Source organism: Meleagris gallopavo, chromosome 3, assembly GCF_000146605.3.
Source record: "Meleagris gallopavo isolate NT-WF06-2002-E0010 breed Aviagen turkey brand Nicholas breeding stock chromosome 3, Turkey_5.1, whole genome shotgun sequence".
Taxonomy (NCBI): Eukaryota; Metazoa; Chordata; class Aves; order Galliformes; family Phasianidae; genus Meleagris; species Meleagris gallopavo.
In genome coordinates, this window is record NC_015013.2 from 7,046,382 (window position 1) to 7,064,333 (window position 17,952).

At 41.8% G+C, this 17,952-nt stretch overlaps 1 protein-coding gene across 8 annotated transcripts in view; it reads right to left on the reverse strand.

Moving 5' to 3' along the window:
- Nucleotides 1–5,941: 5,941 nt before the first annotated feature.
- LOC104910094 overlaps nt 5,942–17,952 on the reverse strand; it is a 94,873-nt gene continuing 82,862 nt past the window's right edge. For 3 of the 8 annotated variants that reach the window (XR_004159119.1, XR_004159125.1, XR_004159113.1), the window contains exons 5-6: nt 13,158–13,317; nt 9,975–11,211 (exon numbers count right to left, since the gene is read on the reverse strand). Coding sequence is in view for 2 of the 8 variants with exons in the window: in XM_031552733.1 (XP_031408593.1) it covers nt 11,150–11,211 (62 nt within the window). In the remaining 6 variants the exon portion in view is untranslated. Of the gene's footprint in view, nt 8,266–9,974; nt 11,212–13,157; nt 13,318–17,952 lie in introns of those variants that run through there. The other 5 variants (XR_004159120.1, XR_004159126.1, XM_031552735.1 and 2 more) reach the window with 2 other exon arrangements.

Genomic DNA, 17,952 nt, shown 5'->3' on the forward strand with positions numbered 1-17,952 from the left:
AAAAAAAAAAAGCCAACCTCAATATTACATGATGTTTCGCCTTGCAGATCATTTCAAAACTGCGTCTGACAGTGGTGGATTATAATGAACCTCTTATCAAGACATTGCCAGCTCGAGACAGACAATGCGTGTATGTATATGTGCAGATTCCAGTCTTGTTAACATCAGAGAGTGAAAGGGATAGTGTGCAGGAAGATTTATGGCAGGGAATTATCCACACACACACACACGAAAAAAAGAAAACCCAAAGCAAAACAAGCCTGCATCTCCCACATGGAGTTTTTGCTGCTGATTGGCTCGGAAACTGGCAGCGCTGACCCAATGAGCAGGAGTTTGCTGCGTTTGATTTAATTGTTCCTCTGCTGTGGCCTTCACACAAAAAACATCTCAAGGAATAAAGGAAAAATCGCCCCACCACAGAAGGAGCGGTTGAGTAAGAGCCAAACGACTACGTCAAAAAAGGCCAAGAAAGAGCTCTCATGTTCTCAGATGTCTATTATAGTTTTTAAGCATTACAAACATATTTTTGTTTGGGGAGAGAGTGTTTAAATAACGGTATTATTTTGGAGCACAGCTGTGAACCGTCTCTTACATTGCTCTATGGTGGCTAAAGGATGCCCTGTTGGGGATATCAAAACTACCTTGCACTTTCCTAAGTGGTGAAAAGGGAGCACGTTCTTTAAATTTGTGCTCTCACCACAGCTTCTTTCCAGGATCTCGGAGAAAAGCTGTAATTAAGCCTCAAATGCTAGAACTACTCTCATCTGAACGGTTGACATTTCAGTTCTGTGGCATAGGATTTTGATGCTACTAAAGTTGGTCCATCACAGCAAAAGAACTGGAAGCACAGCCATCATATTGCTGCTATTCCTTGCTGATAATTCCAATTAAGGTGTATTGTTTACAAAAATGGTAAAATTCAGATATTATCATGAACCCCATAACTGTTGGATAGGTTCAGATAACATAGAAAACCAAACAATCTATGGATCAGAAAGGTTTTACCTAGCCAAATGTAAGCTCCTCAGCTAAATTATAATATTTATGATAGGCTTAATCCAGTAAACAGATAAATTGGTATAAGCGTGAAAGACCACACAGCCACATGTAAGCAATAAAGACCACACACATACCTCTTTTCAGGCATAGGACACTGAGAAAATAAGGACGTGCTAAAAAAAATTCAGACTATTGGACTGAACAAATAAATAGTGGTCATTAGAGTTGAATAATGGACCATGAATCCAAACAAATAGTCAAACCTACCAGGCAAAAGCTTCCACAGTTTATCTTAGCATTGCTTTAACATCACTTTCATGCTAACATAATGAGTGAAATTGTAATTCCTTTCCAATCTATAGAAGGTTTTGTCATTGATTTCTCTGGGGCAAGGCTTTGACCCTATTATTTATAGCATGCAAGATTCACAGCACCTCTTAATATCCTTTGTGAATCTACTCTAGAGGAGGACAAACGTAGTTCGAGTAATAAAACTCTAGAAGTATAACTGAAAAAGACAAGTCCATACTAAATACATAAACTCTGGAAAAAAAATAGATTGGAATCATTGCAGGGCAAGAAGGCAGGCATTGGAAAGCTTAGATTTCTCTTCCTAAACCTTTGTGTTAGCAATACAGTCCAAAGTCTTGCTGACTTGATAAGTGTTCACTGGCTTTAATCACAGAAGTTTACTTTTGAAATCAAGGCAAAACGTTCTTCTAAATGATATGTTTGAATAAAATGGATTCAAACCTGTGGCCCAAGGGTTAGCAACAGATAATTAAGAAGAGCAAATCAATTACCAGAGAGATTAAAATCTGCTGTTCTGCCACTATGTAGAGGTGTTTTTCCTTCCTTTCTTGTAAACAAACAAACAAAAAGGTTTCAAAGCACTGAAATAATTTAAACAGGAAAAAAAAAAACAGAACAGTCCTGTGGCTTAGGACTTAGGTAGCCAAACAAGATTATTGTAACAGTAGTTACTGGCCTCATCACTTACACGTAGTACAGTGATACACTAGATATACAATATCCTGCTATTATTGCATTATTTCCATCTCTAACTAAACCTTATATATCTAAAGGGCTCCTACATTACTGGATATATGTAAGCGAGCAACTTGATATTTGCATAGAGCTTTATACATTCAAAAAGCTTTGCAAACAATAACAAAGTAAGCCCCAAGAATACTGTGGGAAGCAAAGAATTCAAGAACCCCACTTCTACAGATAAGAAAATTGAAGCCAAGACTTTGAGGCTCATGGCCATGCAGATATCCACAAAAAGACAGAAGCTGCTGATCTGTCCTGTACAGTAATTCATGTCAACTGTCCATTCCTCCTCTTAGCAGAAAGTTGTCACACACAGCAGCACAATATTATGTATTTTAGTTGCATAAAGGCACAGAAAAGAGGCATCCTAAAATCCTAGGTGATTTAGATGATCACATGCAGCAGCAGTAATTACTTAGAAAGTGCAGCACCTATCCCATTTGTGTAATGGCAAATCAAGGTGTGTATTCTTTTTAAAGATCTAGCGATTTCTGATACTTCACCTTTGGTTTTAATTAAGCCATACCTTGAACCACGCCGTGCTTTTAGGGCTGACGGTCAGCACTTCCTTAAAGGAACTCATTCCTCTTGAATTCTCGAGGACAGCACTCAAAAACATACATTTGGGAACACGGGCAGCTTTAAAACATCAATTTCCACAGTACAAAACAGATTTGACAACTATCCATAGAGATATCTGTTAATGATCAGAGAAGCTTCCTGAAGTGAAAAGGAGAAAATTAATAACCGAAAAACAACTAACATTCTTTATTGAAATGTCAATTCTTTGCTCTTAGGTGATACTTTCCATGGCATTGCCAGTTCTCATTACATGATTATGTATTGCAAGGAAATCGAGTGTTTGTTTTTATTGTTTGTTTTGTTGCGGTTTGTTTGTTTTTAAAGGATTCTTGTTATTCTAATATGAATATCTGCTACCATGTTAAATTGTCATTCTCCTTCTGCAATGGTTGCCACCTCCTTAAATGGACAGTGGAGTGGAAACCATGCTTTGGTCTCACTGTGCACAGTTTCACCCTCATAAACCTTTGTAGCGGGAAAGGACAGAGTCCTTTGGAAATAGTGTTTATAATTCATGCTGCAACAGTGCCTGGAGGGCCCTTTACAGATAGGGCTCAGGCTGTAGCTGGCAAGCTACATGCATGTAAACAAGACATAGATCTCTGCTTAGCACTCAAGCGTATGGTTAAATTCAGCAGAGGAACAAAAGATGGAGTAACACCATAGTAATTTGGACAAGAAAAAGGAGTCTGCTGTGAGTGTGCAAGTATACTCACATTAATATGAGTACCTATAATATATTTAATGTCAGTTGTAGAATCATAGAATCACTGAATGGTTTGGGTTGAAAGGGACTGTAAGGAGCATCCAGCTCCACCCCCGCTGCAATGGGCAAGGACATCTTCCATTAGACCAGATTGCTTCCAGCCTGACCTAGAACACCTCCAGGGACAGGGCACCCACAGCTTCCCTGGGCAGCCTGTGCCAGTGCTTCACCACCCTCTGAGTGAAGAATTTCTTCCTTAGATCTGATCTAAACTATCTTCTTTTAATTTAAATTCATTATCCCTTGTCTTATCGCTGCAATTCCTGACAAAGAGTCCCTCTCCAGCTTTCCTGTAGGCCCCCTTTAAGTGCTGGAATACTGCAATGATGTCTCCCTGAAGCCTTCTTTGAGCTAAACAAGCCCAGCTCCCTCAGCCTTTCTTCACAGGAAAGGTTCTCCAGCCCTCTAAGCATCCTTGTGGTATCCTCTGGACTGGCTCCAACAGCTCCTTTCTGTTCTGGGGACCTCAGGCCTGGATGCAGTACTTCAGAGGCTAGCTCACAAGGGCACAGTAGAGTGGGACAACTACCTCCTTCAGTCTGCTGGCTGAATTCTTATAGTCCCTGCCTTTGTGTTTTGTGATGGGCAATGTGGGTAGAGCACATGCCTGTCTTGGCATCCTATGCAGAGAAACAGATGCCAGAAGCAACTTTCAATGCCACAAGTTTCACTCCACTAATACCTCGTGGTAATCACATCATGCGAGTAACCACCTTTAGCTAAACAACTTGCTTCTATATTAAAATCAGTGAGGTCTTTGTCTCTATTGCTCCACTTCTACAAGACAAATCTTCTGGAGCCTCTCTCCAGGACAGCTGGGAAATCTTGTCTAAATTACATCTATGCCCAGTTAGCATCCATTTCTCCTCACATCAGCTCTGTGTTCTTCGTTCGGTGTTGAGCCCTGTATCTTTATAGACAAAACTGGCCTCACATTTTATTTTCCCGGACTGAACAACCTCAGCTCTTCTATTCTCCTCCTGGGAGATAAAGTTCCGTAATTTCCTGATCACCCCAGCAGCCTGTCTCTGCCTCAGTCTGAGTTCAACTTTTGCCATCAGAAGCAACCAGAGCAGAACAAAGCCTCCTAAAAGGGAACTACATGGAAATACTTCCCTTTCCCCCTCTCTTCATTGAAAATCATCTCTCACTTCCACTTTTCTTTTATTTTTTTTCTTCCTGGCCCCATCATTTCAGAGATTCATTGACATTGTGATTGACTAATAGGCCAGTCTTGTCTTTCTCCTTTTCTGTCATTTACAATTGATGGGTTTCCATTTTAACATAAATTCTTATTAGCCCCTAAGTGATTGCCCATGCCATTACATTCTATCACTCAGCTCCTCAAGATCTCATCTTGTGTTGCTGAAGGATATTCCATTAATCCCTTGCATTAAGGATGCATCCCAAATTTATCATGAGAAGAGGAGAAGCAACGCTTTTTTTTAAGTTATGAGGAGATTACATAGACTGGTGGGGAGGGGGGTTGAAAAACAAAAATAAAAAACAACAGCAACAAAGGGAAGGTCATGAAGAAGATGAAAAAGGTCATCTGACCAACCTTTTAAGCCTTCTATTGCAAAACTGCCTGTTTCCACTTTTTCTTTTTTTTTTTTCTTTTTTGAGTGCCCGAATCTGGCAATACTGTTTCCCTCTGAAGAATCTAAATCCATTTACCAACACTCATCAAATTCTTCTCATACTCAGTTTTGAGAGATCATTCTTCCTGCCTCCCTCTTAGTGGGTGAAATAGAGACAGAGAGATGTTAATCGTTCTGGCCAAGGTTTTCTGAACAGCTCTAGGCAAAGGGTGTTAATATTTGAAGACTCTCCTTTCTCTGGAGAGGCCCTTATCCCATACCTGCCTGCTGAGAGCTGGCCCACTCCTTGCTCTCTCTTCACCCAGCTCCTATTCAGTTTTGACTGTCAATTAACCATTAGAGATACCTGGGCTTGAAAGAGTCAAGGAGAAACAAATTGCCAAGTGTCCTTCAGCATGGCGGGGGAGGAAGACGGGAATATTGTGGCAGATTCAAAGGAACAGCTTGAAAGCAACTGGAGAGCTTTGCAAAAAAAGCCCGTACGCTGCACACACACAAAGCAGCTGCATAGAGGGTGCCATGCTCAATATTAATTCTAAGTGTGGCATGGAAGACAATATTCAACATCTCCAGTGCGAATACCTCAGGATAAGAGCAGGCAGTGACACTATTCTGCACTCCCCTAAGCACCTCCTCCAGGACTTGATTTAACATTAGGGTCCAAGACTGTCAAGCTGTGACAGTTTATATGAGTCGTATTTTGGATGTCTCACTGAAATACACGTTGCAAAAACCCTTCATGGCAAGACACAGAGATTTCAAAGGCTGCCTTGAAAAATGAATAATAAAAGTAAAGGAGTGGCCCTAAAAGAAATCAAACTTGGCAGGGCTAAGTTTCCTTGTGAAATTAATTTTCAGCATCTTCTCTCCAGCGGCCTGCCTCAGCTGTCTCCCTCTGAGCACAGTTAATGATCTTGTTGAGCAGATAACCAATCTCTGGTTGATTTACAGGGCCTTTTATTGTCTGAACTGTCTATAATTTTTTAATAGAGTTTCAGTTGATATTGCAGTAAAACAAGGCTCATTTTACATATTTAATGGAAAAGCGAAAACAAGCCAATAAAGACACCAAAGGACCAATTTGCCAAACTGCTCCACACAGGCTGAAACGTCTTGCGTGCCAAATATTTGCAAAGCAAATGCGCAGGCGCTCTCGGATAAGTCTTATGCTTATGAAGAAAGGAAGAAAACAGCACAGTGCATTTAGCACCTCTTTCATGTTGTGAATTGTTGATATGTTTCCTGCCTTAATATCCCAAACGACATAAGAAGGATTTGTTCTGTCTCTGTTTCTAAGCAAACAGCAATATATGCGCAGCTTGTCAGGGGAGCGTGAAGGTTTTTAATTGTGCTCTGCTCCGAGAGCCCTACCTGAAGGAAGCACAGAAGTGCCGATATTTGAATGAATCCCCCTGAATTGATGCAACTCAGCACAAAATATACCACGCCAGGGAAGCAAGCTGGATATTTTTAAATGATTGATTATTCGCTGTGCAAAAACAAATGAAGTGAGTGCATAGGGAGTACATGTATTCTCAGCATGGCTAAGTTAGGTTACCCACTAGTGGGGAGTAAAACATGCAGGAGCCTGAAGAAAAGCTCAGTTATTTGTTATGAGTCCCAGTGTAATATGCCTGAAAAAGCACTAGTAGGAAAATAAAAAATATGTCAGTTCCTGCCTCTTCATCACCCTCCCTTGGATGGAAGTGGCCTCAGAGATGTAAGGCTCTGCTGGGTGAATACCTGACGGTAGCCCTCGCTGGCAGCAAATGGTGTTTATGGCAGCTGCAGGGCTCGCACACTGCCCAGTTCCCCCACAGCCTTTCTAGCACGCCTTTAATAAAAGTAGGGCACTAAAAGCCGTGCATCAACCAGGTACTGGACTCCGGGCAGCCATTTCAGACAAGTTTCTGGTCCCAGCAGCACAGCCCAAGGAGTGGGGGTGTTGCTTTCTAAGCAGGGGACTTGCAGCCAGCTTGTCTCCCTGTCACCTCTGCGTTTTCTAAGCCACTGCGCACTGTTGTTGCCTTATGGTGATTATTTTCACTGCCAGCAGCGTCTTTTGCATATTAGCAGTCATTAATCCCATTGCATCAGCCAGCTTAATTGGGGTAGGTTGTCCTGATTCCCAACCTCTGTCCTCCGCTCCCTCCCCCCAGCTCCACGATGTTGGAGGGACGTACCAAATCTATAGTGTTTCTACATCTGAATGGAGCAAATGAAAGAGACTTGGTCAGATCTGGTTAATTGGGGGGACTTGTGGTTTAGCAGCTAGGAACAGCCTAATCAGGGATAGAGAAGGAAGGAGGGGAGGGGGGGGTGTCTTTTTTTATGAAAATGTGGACCTCCCTACAGTAATTCCCCCTCAGCTGCTGCCTCACAGATGGACCTTTTAATTGAATTTTCTTACAGGCCTGAGGGAGGCAGTTCATTTCAGGTCAGGTGAGGCAATTGAAGTGAATCTAATAGCTCTAGTTTCTATTCACTGGGAGGAGAGAGAAGTGTGTTGTTTTGTTTTTTTTTCCTCTCCCCCCACTTTCAGCTCAACTAAAAAGTTTCAATTAAAAATTGAAACACACACATGGTGATTTCCAAGGATTTGTTGTCTTCATTTTGCCACAAGTGGCAACGAGGTCAGCAATGGGAGAAATCTGATGCAGTTTGCATCCTGTTCTGGTTTTGTTCCTGACACAAGAAAGGATGAGGCGTGTGCAATGTTCACAAAAATGGCATGAAAGCTATCTCTTCTTGTGCTGGCAAATATATGAAACATCTTCCCCATTTAGAAATCTGGTCACTGTGGATGGGTTACCAAATTACTTTTCTCTTGAGCTTTTTTTAATTTTACGATGCTTTATAAGTACAGAAGTCTAAGAGGAAGCATTCCAAATAAAACACTCTCAAGCACAACTTATTATATCTAGAGTAGATAAGAAAGGCTCACAACAATTTCCAGAGCTAAATAAGCCTTGCCAGCAAAAGGATGCTTGTCTGACATAAACATGTCTACATCAGGGCTTTTCCACGGAGCAACACTGCAGAACTTTCCGCCATGGGCCATGCCTTCAGCACAGCAGACCTTCAAGGGCACGGTCTCTGCTAGCCCAGGGCAGGAGGCACAGACAGAAGGTGGTCAGGTATGTGGTAGGGGTTGACCTTGTCCTCTGGGAACCTTGCCACCAGCATCAACGAAGCCAGGACATCTTGCCAGGAGATTTGTCAGTAAAGCAGGATTTTCTCAAGAGACCATCTGGTCACCTATGGCTGGGACAGACAGAAGGCAGGATGTCACTTCAGGTCATTCACCTGGAAGGACAGGAGATCTTCAAAGAGGAGAGAGTCAGCACCCCCGTGGTTGCCAGGACATAGCTCAGGAGGTGGCATGGCACCTCCGTGGCAGTGGAAATGCTCGATTCAGGCAGTCTTGAAGAAAAACACAAACAAAACACCACAAAAAATCATATTCAAATTGACTGGATTGCTTTATGGCCTCATGTTCTTTCTGGTGTATTGCTTTGATCACAATTAATAAATAAAAATAAATGATGTGTCGACGTATCAATACATTTCAGTACTTCGTATTGTACTGATGCTTCGTTTCTAAATGCAACTCCATTACATCTTTAATTTTCAAATGCAATGAAATGATGTTTGAACTTTTGGGGGTGCAAAAATGAAGAACTTATTTCACGTAGTTCTACTTGCAATATCCAAGAGCAAATGTCTGTATATGTAAAGCTAAGAAAGCACACCGCCCGAAGAACCTTTTTGCAATTGAGTTCTTTGTTTCAAAACATGCTGGAAGCAGATGAATTCGGTTCTGTTCCTGTGCAAGCGCTTTGGGCTATCACAACTTTCCTAGTTGTTGTCAGACAAATGCACTCACATTTGGCTTCTCCACTGGCCTTCCCAGCACCATCTCATTCACATGCTTTGCGGGTTTTAGTTTGTTTTTGTTTCTAAGACCCAGCAACGTGTATAAGAGCAGCTTGACCAGTAGGGCCTCAATGCAGATGAAAACTGGGGAGCGGATCTGACAGAAGCTTTGGCTACCTTATTACTATTCCCTTTACACAGACCCATTTAGGGGCCCCATGTGGAAACAAAGGTAGCAAACCATTGCATCCCTGCTGCCAGGAAAAAGAAGGGGTGGTTTAATCAACCATCCGTGTTGCACTGTAGCAGAAGGGGCAAAAAAGCACACATTTAGGACCAGATGCTTCTCCTTTAGTTGAAAGGGTGATTAAAGCACTAGTGCTGAAAACTCTGGTGATCCCTATGTGATAAATACAGCAGTGCATGTCTGATCCCACCTTTTCAAAGGCAGGGAGCAGACTGTGTCTGTGGCAAGGGTATACAGAGGTGAGAGGGGAAAAACAGCAGTGGGTAACGTTCAGCTAAAAAGCTCAGCCCACGCAGGAAAGTTTAAACATTGCATTTGCTCCTTTAGTGAAACTCGCTTTTGCTTCAGAGCATACCACAGGAGCCCTAAAACATTTCTATTCAGAAAGAAAGGGCACAGATGAAATAAATCCCTGTGTGGGATTAACTATGGGCAACATATTTGTCTTGAGACACCCGCATTTCCATGTGTAAGCAGAAAGATTTCTTTCAAATGCAAGAGGGAGCCCAGGAAAAAAGCACTGCCCACTACAACAAGCATGTGAATATCACAGGACAGCTGTGTGTGCTGTAAAATACATGCAGGAAACAGCATGGAGGAGCTATCATAACTCCTGCTACAGCTGCATCTATAGCATCCACTCAGCACCTATCACACTATACAGGAGGCTTTACCATACTGCAACAGAAAAGCCAGCTGGACAAACATCACATCCATTCATTCTCTAATAAAACAATATTCCAAGATACTATCCTTAACTTTACACATCACTGGGGCTCTTGCTGCTTGGACAGCTTATGGAAAAAAAGTAAAGAGAGAGAAATTCAGTCTAAGGAGACAAAACCCAAACTCAATTTTCCCCCTTGTTCCTTTACTGTTAAACACGCGCAGCCATAAAATCATCTGGTATCAATAGAAAGGGTGAATTCTTCACGTGTTGGACATTTAACATCTTCCAGGATGCCAAAACATTGATTTATACATCGGCTCAGGCAGAAGATAGTTGTAGCAGTTCTCAAAAATATTGAAAGTTCATAGAGGCAAAGCAGAAGGCAAAACAGTACCAGGGCATTGCAATCCACACATCACTGAGAGGCTGTGACATGTAGAGTTCAGGGACTAATATACCAGTCTGCTCGGTCCAGAAACTGTAAATGCTTCTGTCAAATGAATTTCCCATATAATAATCTTGTAGAGATGCGAAGAACTAATTATAGGAAGTGCCTAATAATGGAAAACATAAGCTTCGAAATTGCTAATAGATAAAAGGCAGGAAGCTTAGAGATTGAATCTTTAGCACCGGGCATTTCTTTTCTTTTGAAATTTCAGTGTGCAGGGATGAGAAAAATGGGTACAGTTTCCCTTCAGATGACAGGAACAATAATTGAGTAGGATTATATGTCATCCACGAAAATGCTATATTTATGTCCCATTGTAATCCATTCATTGGTTTATGGATCCAAAGTCCCATGGGTAGTGTCAAAAATCCACATAATGTCCCCGAGTAGTGGATTTTGCATTTGGATCTGCGATGTAGCTGGCAGACACAGAAAATCACCTGCAGCCAGACAGCTCCCAGGAGAGCACGGCGTGGGGCACACCGATCACAAAGGCTGTCCCACAGCACGGTGGGAATCCAGCCTCCAGCTCCCCAGTCTCCCAGCTCCCAGCAATGCTCTAGCCAGTAGATGGACCGTTTTCTCCTCAGTCGTCAGAGGTTTTACACTTCTATGACCTATAAACATTTGAGGTGACTTATTCTGTGACTAATGTTGTATGGAGCCTCCTCTTTTGCTTAAAGATAGCAGATGCCTAACTTTGTCTGAGTCTTTGGATCTCTCATAAACCTGAGACCCATTGTTACTTCTTTCATCATACGTTAAGAAATAATCCTGAAGTAGTACGGTGACATGTGGTAATCCTCACTGTAGAAGATTTCTTTTGTACAAGATCTGTACTTCAGCTTCCCTCTGGAAATGGAGGTGTGTTTTACTGTTGTTTATCTTCCTGGCAATGCCTTTTAGGTTACACATTTCCTGAGACAAAGACCTGCAGCAGGCTTACACAGGCTCCAATCTTGGGTGAAGCTTTAAGGCAACATCATAACGGTAATTTAAAAAAAAAGAGAAAGAAAGAAAAAATGATTGACAAAATGATTGATGTTTTATATGATGATTATGTATGTCTGCTGGCTGAGAGAGGTGTGCTTTGGTAAAAAAACATTTCTTCTTAAATCATTATTTAGGTATTGATGAAGATCTCATCTACGAAACCCTTGAAGTTATCCAGTCTTTCATGAAGACTGGAGGAGCAGTTAAAGAAATTGTCACATATCCTTAGACATCCATCTCAAAGTTATTGAGTTACAGCAAAGTAGTTACAGTAAAGTAGTAACTTCTCCATGCAGGGTGTCAGCTGGTCAATATAATCACAGTCCTTTGCTACGGTTACAGCTGGCAGTAACTGGATGACAACTGAAGTATGAAATCCAGCAATAACCACTATGCTACAACTTCACTAATTCCCATGGAAAGCAACAGCCTAGCACAGTATCACTCTGACACGTTCATGTCCAAAGCATATCTTCATTTCTGCAAACCACCAGCTCTAGAACAAGAGGCACCAAGGCTCTACCTATAGCTGATGCTGTGGGTATAATCTTAGTCTTCAGATTAAAAATCAAACAGGTGATTTCATACCAGAAGACTTGAATGAAACATGATCTTAAAGCATGTTAAAAGCCGAGCAACAATCATTCCAACTACTGAAGTCTCAGGAAGGCCTCAGGACTGATACAAAGTGTGGACCCAACTACTGTGTTAGAAGTAAAGCAGGTAACCCTTCCCAGGCTGTCTTGGAAAATTCATTCACATGCGATCGTTGCACACTATATGTGCTACCTGTGGTCTTCAAATTTTTATTATTGTCAAGGGAAGCTGGCAGAATAAAGCAGACATAATGTTCTTCTGAAAGAATCCACACTGAAAAGAATTCCCGAGTTAAGAGTAGAAGGACTGATATAATCACAGAATGGCCCGGGTTGGAAGGGACCTCAAGGATCATGAAGCTCCAAACCCTTGTCACATGCAGGGCCATCAACCTCCACATTCAATACAAAACCAGGCTGCCCAGGGCCCCATCCAATGTGGCCTTGAACACCTCCAGGGACGGGGCATCCACAATCTCTCTGGGCAGCTGTTCCAGCACCTCACCACTTTCATAGTAAAGAACTTCCTCCTGACATCCAACCTAAATCTTCTCTCCTACAACTTAAAACCATTCTCTCCTGGCCTTCCATTATCTACCCTTGAAAGAGTTGAGTCCCCTCCTGTTTACCTGTAGGCTCTCTTTAGGTACTGGAAGGCTGCAATGAGGTCATCCCGCAGCCTTCTTTTCTCCAGGCTGAACAAGCCCAGCTCCCTCAGCCTGTTTTCGTAGGGGAGGTGCTCCAATCCCCTGGTCATCTCTGTGGCTCTCCTCTAGACGCTCTCCAGCAGCCCTCTGTCTTTCCTATCTTAGGAGCCCCAGACCTGGATGCAGTGTTCTAGATGGGGCCTCAAAAGGGCAGAGTAGAGGGGGACAGTCACTTCCCTGTCCCTGCTGGCCACCCCTCTTCTGATGGAGCCCAGGATAACATTTGCTTTCCGAGCTGCAAGAGCTCACTGTTGACTCACGTTAAGTTTTTCATCCACCAAAAAAAAGAACTGAAGAAAAAAAAAATTGCAAAGAAAAAAAGATAAAAAAAAAAGATTTTCGTAAAAGATTTGAAAGATAATTTGTGCCTCACCCTTTAATTTCCCAATTTATTTGCTTTACTTTTTCGTAAAGCAAAATATTTTAAAAAAATTTATAGCACAGAATTATGTTAGTCAGTTAACAAGCCTGGAATTTGTATTCCTAACACATGATTCTCATTTTGTTCCCATTCATGGCCTGCCAGATGCTAACACATGACCTATTTCAGCCCCTACAAAACCTGAAGAATGAAAACTTTAAAATGAGTTTTTTGACATCAGTGACATCTGGCACTTACACAGCAATAGCAGAGAAGGAAGTATGCTGGTGTCAGAATAGAACTTGCAAGGAAGATCTCCATGCCACAAGGTGTCTAGCCCCAGCCAGCGTGCCTCATTGCACAGAGCATCTCCTTAGTGGTACGAGGGTGGTGTGAAAGAAGATCTGAGGAGGACCACCTTTTGGGAAAACACAGAAGTTCATTATTAGAAACGGATATTTTCTCCCAGTTACATCAGTGCTGCTCCTGGTAAGTAGGTTAACAAAGGACAGCAATCTTTCAGGTATCAACCTGGCCAGCAGCCAGCACTCCAGGAGTTAAAAAGTGGTCCTTTCCACCCAGAAGGTCGCACTGACTCCTTTGAAGCCATTAGTCTATTGTACAAATCCCTCCTAGTTTTGAGGATTATGGAACAAATACATTGTAATGTCTCCGTAGGAACCTGGCCTGCAGGGTCACCCTGACTTTAGTTTGTGCATTATGTCCCAAGTGACAAAAATCGAAGCACATTAAATACTTCATGAATGTGAAATGTCCAGAGTTTTAGTCTCAGGAGCTTTCCTGCCATAGAGTTTGTCCTGAATGCATCTAAAATCCACGTTTCAGATTGATGAGAGAAGAACTGATTTCAGTTGACACTTGCAACAGGCAAATATAGATAGTTTCAGATTTAGAGTTAATATTGATTCAGTTTATGTTGGGATGGGATTATCTAGCTTTGTGCTTTATAGTAAAACATGTCCAATAAAGTAATACATAATTTGTGCAGGAAAAAAAAAAAATTACTTCTATTACAAGAAAATCTAGAAAAAAATAGGTTGGTCTAATAAGACACTTACAGACACTTCAAGCTGGATGACACAAAAGAACTACACAGATTCACCAGTTTTGCCTCCAGGTGAGGAAGACATTAATGAAATATGTGAGCAACAGGAATCAGTTAAAATCTTAGCAGAATGCCTTCAAGATTGATGCTTAACAAATCATATCCTCACGACAGAGAGTAGTAGTTCTCTATCCTCTTGGTAAAAATAATAATAATAATAAAATTATTGTACTCTTAATAGTGGCACAATAAATAATTATATAACAAGGACACCCCTTTACTCTCCTATTAATTGAGGCAGCGGAAGAATTTCTGTGGCATCCCTCACTCCCAGCTCTGCCTCTCTGTTCCTTTTTTTTTTTTTTTTTTTGTATGCCAGCAGAGCTTTGTGTAGACCTGAAACTGCCTGACATTGATAGGTAAATCCTGGCTGATTTCATCTCAGTATACTCTGCCTTAGTAATATTTTCCCAGTCGGTCACAATTTTTATACCAGAGAATTCCCATTTCTGAAAGAGGCAGAGACGCCAGCAGCCCTCACTGAAGGGTGGAGGAGAAAAGGAACTTAGGACTGAAACGCTGTCATTTCGTATTTGAAAGAGTTAAGAGGAGCTGGAGAATTCTGACACTTCCACAGATGCAGACTCCAGTTTTTGGCTGTTTACTCTGGGGGTTGTGCTGTGTTTGTTAGTGTGTTGTTCTCTTTCATTTCTAACAGAAGTACTCATGAAAATTACTGTGATGTTTTTAAATTATTTTATCTGTATTTTGTTAATTATCCTCCAGGGCGTAATATGCTCTTCTCTCTCTCATAAATACATACCTAAGGCACTTCAGAAAAGAAATACAGATATATTCAGTTCAATTACATTTGAGATAACATTTAACAAAGTTAAATCTCACTTCTTAGTCTTATACCATGGCCTTCTGCCCTCCTGCTGAACACACTTTAAATTAGACAGTTTGTTGTTTCAAAGGTAAACTTCTCAAATGTCTTTATGCTCTCACCAAACAAAATGAGTACTATTTTCCAAGCCAGGCTTTTGAGAAATTGCATGGCAGTGGATACTTTTGGCCACTCTAATGTCTTCTACACCAATACTGTAATTTAATGTTATCCCAGTGGGGACAGAAATGCAATGAAGCCTCTTTCATCACCAGGAGGATTCTCCTCTCTTAGCCTGATAACAAGTTTCAGTCAATCTAATCTATCACCTTCTGTCCATCTAATCTGCCTCCTTCACTTGGCACTGCTCTGAGCTGGCAGGACTTTCAAACTCTCCCAGAGCTGTGTGGCATCTTGCTATGGCTGCTGCGTAACACTGCTGGTCTTTGCATTACCATCAGCAATTCAGTTATTTCTCAAACCAGGGCAAGGACATCGCCAGGCTTACAGGGATGCTCTCAGCAGCTGAGCTGCTGTGAGACTGCAGGACACAGAGAGCCAGAAAGCTGGTCTCATGCTGCAGTGACTGCATTGCCATGCAGCACTCCATTTTCCCTCTCCTTACTATGGACAAGTTCATGTTTATTAAGGGACTCCATTAGTCTTCAACCCCCCTTCACCTTGCTGCAAAATGTTTTTTCCTCCAGGGCTATAGCAGCAGCTGGCATGCTATTTCCTTCTGAGGTGTAGCCAAATAATGGCTTTTTGGAGAAGGATCTGTTTCGTGTCTTTTCTCCATATGTTCCTTTCAATTGAGGGGTTTAATACACTCGTATTCACAGTAGCTATCTATGTGGTTTTTTCTTTTCTGTGTCTATAAATGAAATGAATAAATGTGCACAAGGCAATGAGACACAGGAGCCAGGTCACTGTGTCAAAGCTTTCTTCTGGGAGTGTTTTTCTGAGAGAACAGGGGTTAGCCTTGCCCAAAACCTGATCACTTGATCTGTAGGGAAGTAAGTCATGCGTCTGTGAGACATGGGAACAGAATCAATCATCAATATAAAAGAACTTCTTCCAGATCCAAATAGGTGCATTGTCCCTAGTCCATAGGACAGTATTTGCTGTAGTACAGCTATGCCATTTAGGGCCAAGAGTATTTACTAAAATGGCAATACAGCAAAACAGATGTAGGCAAAATTGGAAAGCACTATATATGCAGATAGATAGATAGATAGACAATGCTGCAAACACTGGGAGGGGAACAAGCAATAACAAACAAAGCTTGCAAAAGTATATATCTGTGTTGCTGAAGCCCTTCTATGGTTGTCTGGCCTAAGAGTGCTATTACAGCAGAAATGGTTTCAGTATAACTGGATACACACTAGGAGACTTGAGCTGTTTAAGATATATGTTACTGCATATGAAGTCCTTCGTACCTGTACATAAAGCAGAAAAATAAAGTACAATTTTGGGGAAGTGAGAAACCTGGGGGAGGAAGCACAGAATCTGTCAGGTGATGACAAAATGAAGATTGTGTCCTCCCTTCACAAACCCAAAATGTTTTTTTTTAACAGCATCCCCATAACAGCACAGTCTGGGAGCACAGACACTTTAGCAGGGTCTGTGGTGATAGAACAAGGGGAAATGGCTTCAAGCTTAAAGACTTTGGTTAGATATAAGGAACAAATCTTTTACAGTGAGCATGGTGAGATACTGGAGCAGGCTGCCCAGAGAAGCAGTGGATGCCCCACCATGGAAACTTTCAAGGTCAGGCTGGATGAGGCTCTGAGCAACCTCATGGGGTGGGTATCCCTGTTCATTGCAGGGGAGTTGGACTAGATGACCTTTAAAGGTCCCTCACAACACCAAGGACTCTGTGATTCTATGATCAGTATCACGGAATCTCTCTTTAACCTGACTGCATATTTACACAATATCAGTAGAAGCATTAGATCTCAGAGATATTCACCATTCAAAATTTTGACAGATGTGGAAGGTAGTTCACTCACCTGCAGACTGTTCTGGTGAGATTTTAAAGTCTTCACTGCCACATGCCAGGTGTCCTGCTTTTCCTCTGCAGAACTATTCCCAGTTCTTAATGGCTAGGCAGCACTAATCATTAAAAACAGCACAAACAGATACAGACCCCATTTCTGTTCTGAAGAACTTACAGCCATGAGACTGAACATGTGAAGACACTTTGAAATAACTGATGCTGAGGTGCATTTCTTAAGCCATTCAGAGCTGATTTCACTGCTCAATTTGCACTCCATGCAGCGTGTCTCATGAAGAGGAAATGAAGGGCACACCAAAACACACAGAGAAGCAATGTGGTTACCAGTGAAACACTTGTTAGCGTAAGAAAAGAAATACAAAGGCTTCTGTTCAGAATTTCACCTTCTCAACATCCTCTCCCCATTTACAACATTTTACTGGCCTGGGCTATTACGTTACCACTGAACAAAGTTGTAGTTTGTCTAAAGCAGCATTTTACAGCAAAATCCCACTGCCAGTATTAAAAAGTAACTATCCTTGTTCTCAAAACAAGACAAGAAATGCACCTCCAGAATAGGCTGCAACAAAACCAAGGATCTCGAATTTGTCCTCACTGGCTGAGGTCACCTCATCACTCAGAACTGCATCAAAGTAAAGATGAGGGGATGGGAAATAAAGCCACCCACACCCAGTAACATAAATTCAATTTCCTCTGTAATGCTGTTATGTGTTTTTCTCTCATAGCTCATACTTTTCATTTATATTCCCTTAGCTCCCACTGACTGAGCTTTTAGTATTTCTTGCACTGAAGGGTCCCCAAGCTCTCTTTCCTTTATTCTGGACTCTTCCTGTTCCCACTGCACCTCACAACTCTCCTTTCGTCCAGTTCTCTCTAGCCCTGCTTCTCCATCTCTCCCCCTCTCCCCAGTGTCAGCTTTCTGTTCCTCTGGCACAGCACCACAACACGCATAAAACACAAAACCACTCAGTCAGTGTATGTGCTGCCAGTATATACACTGACTACCCATCTATTTCCAGAGATCCCAAAAGAGCTAAGGAGGTTTATGCTATTAATATACTGTGGAAAGAGGAAAAAATTCCCA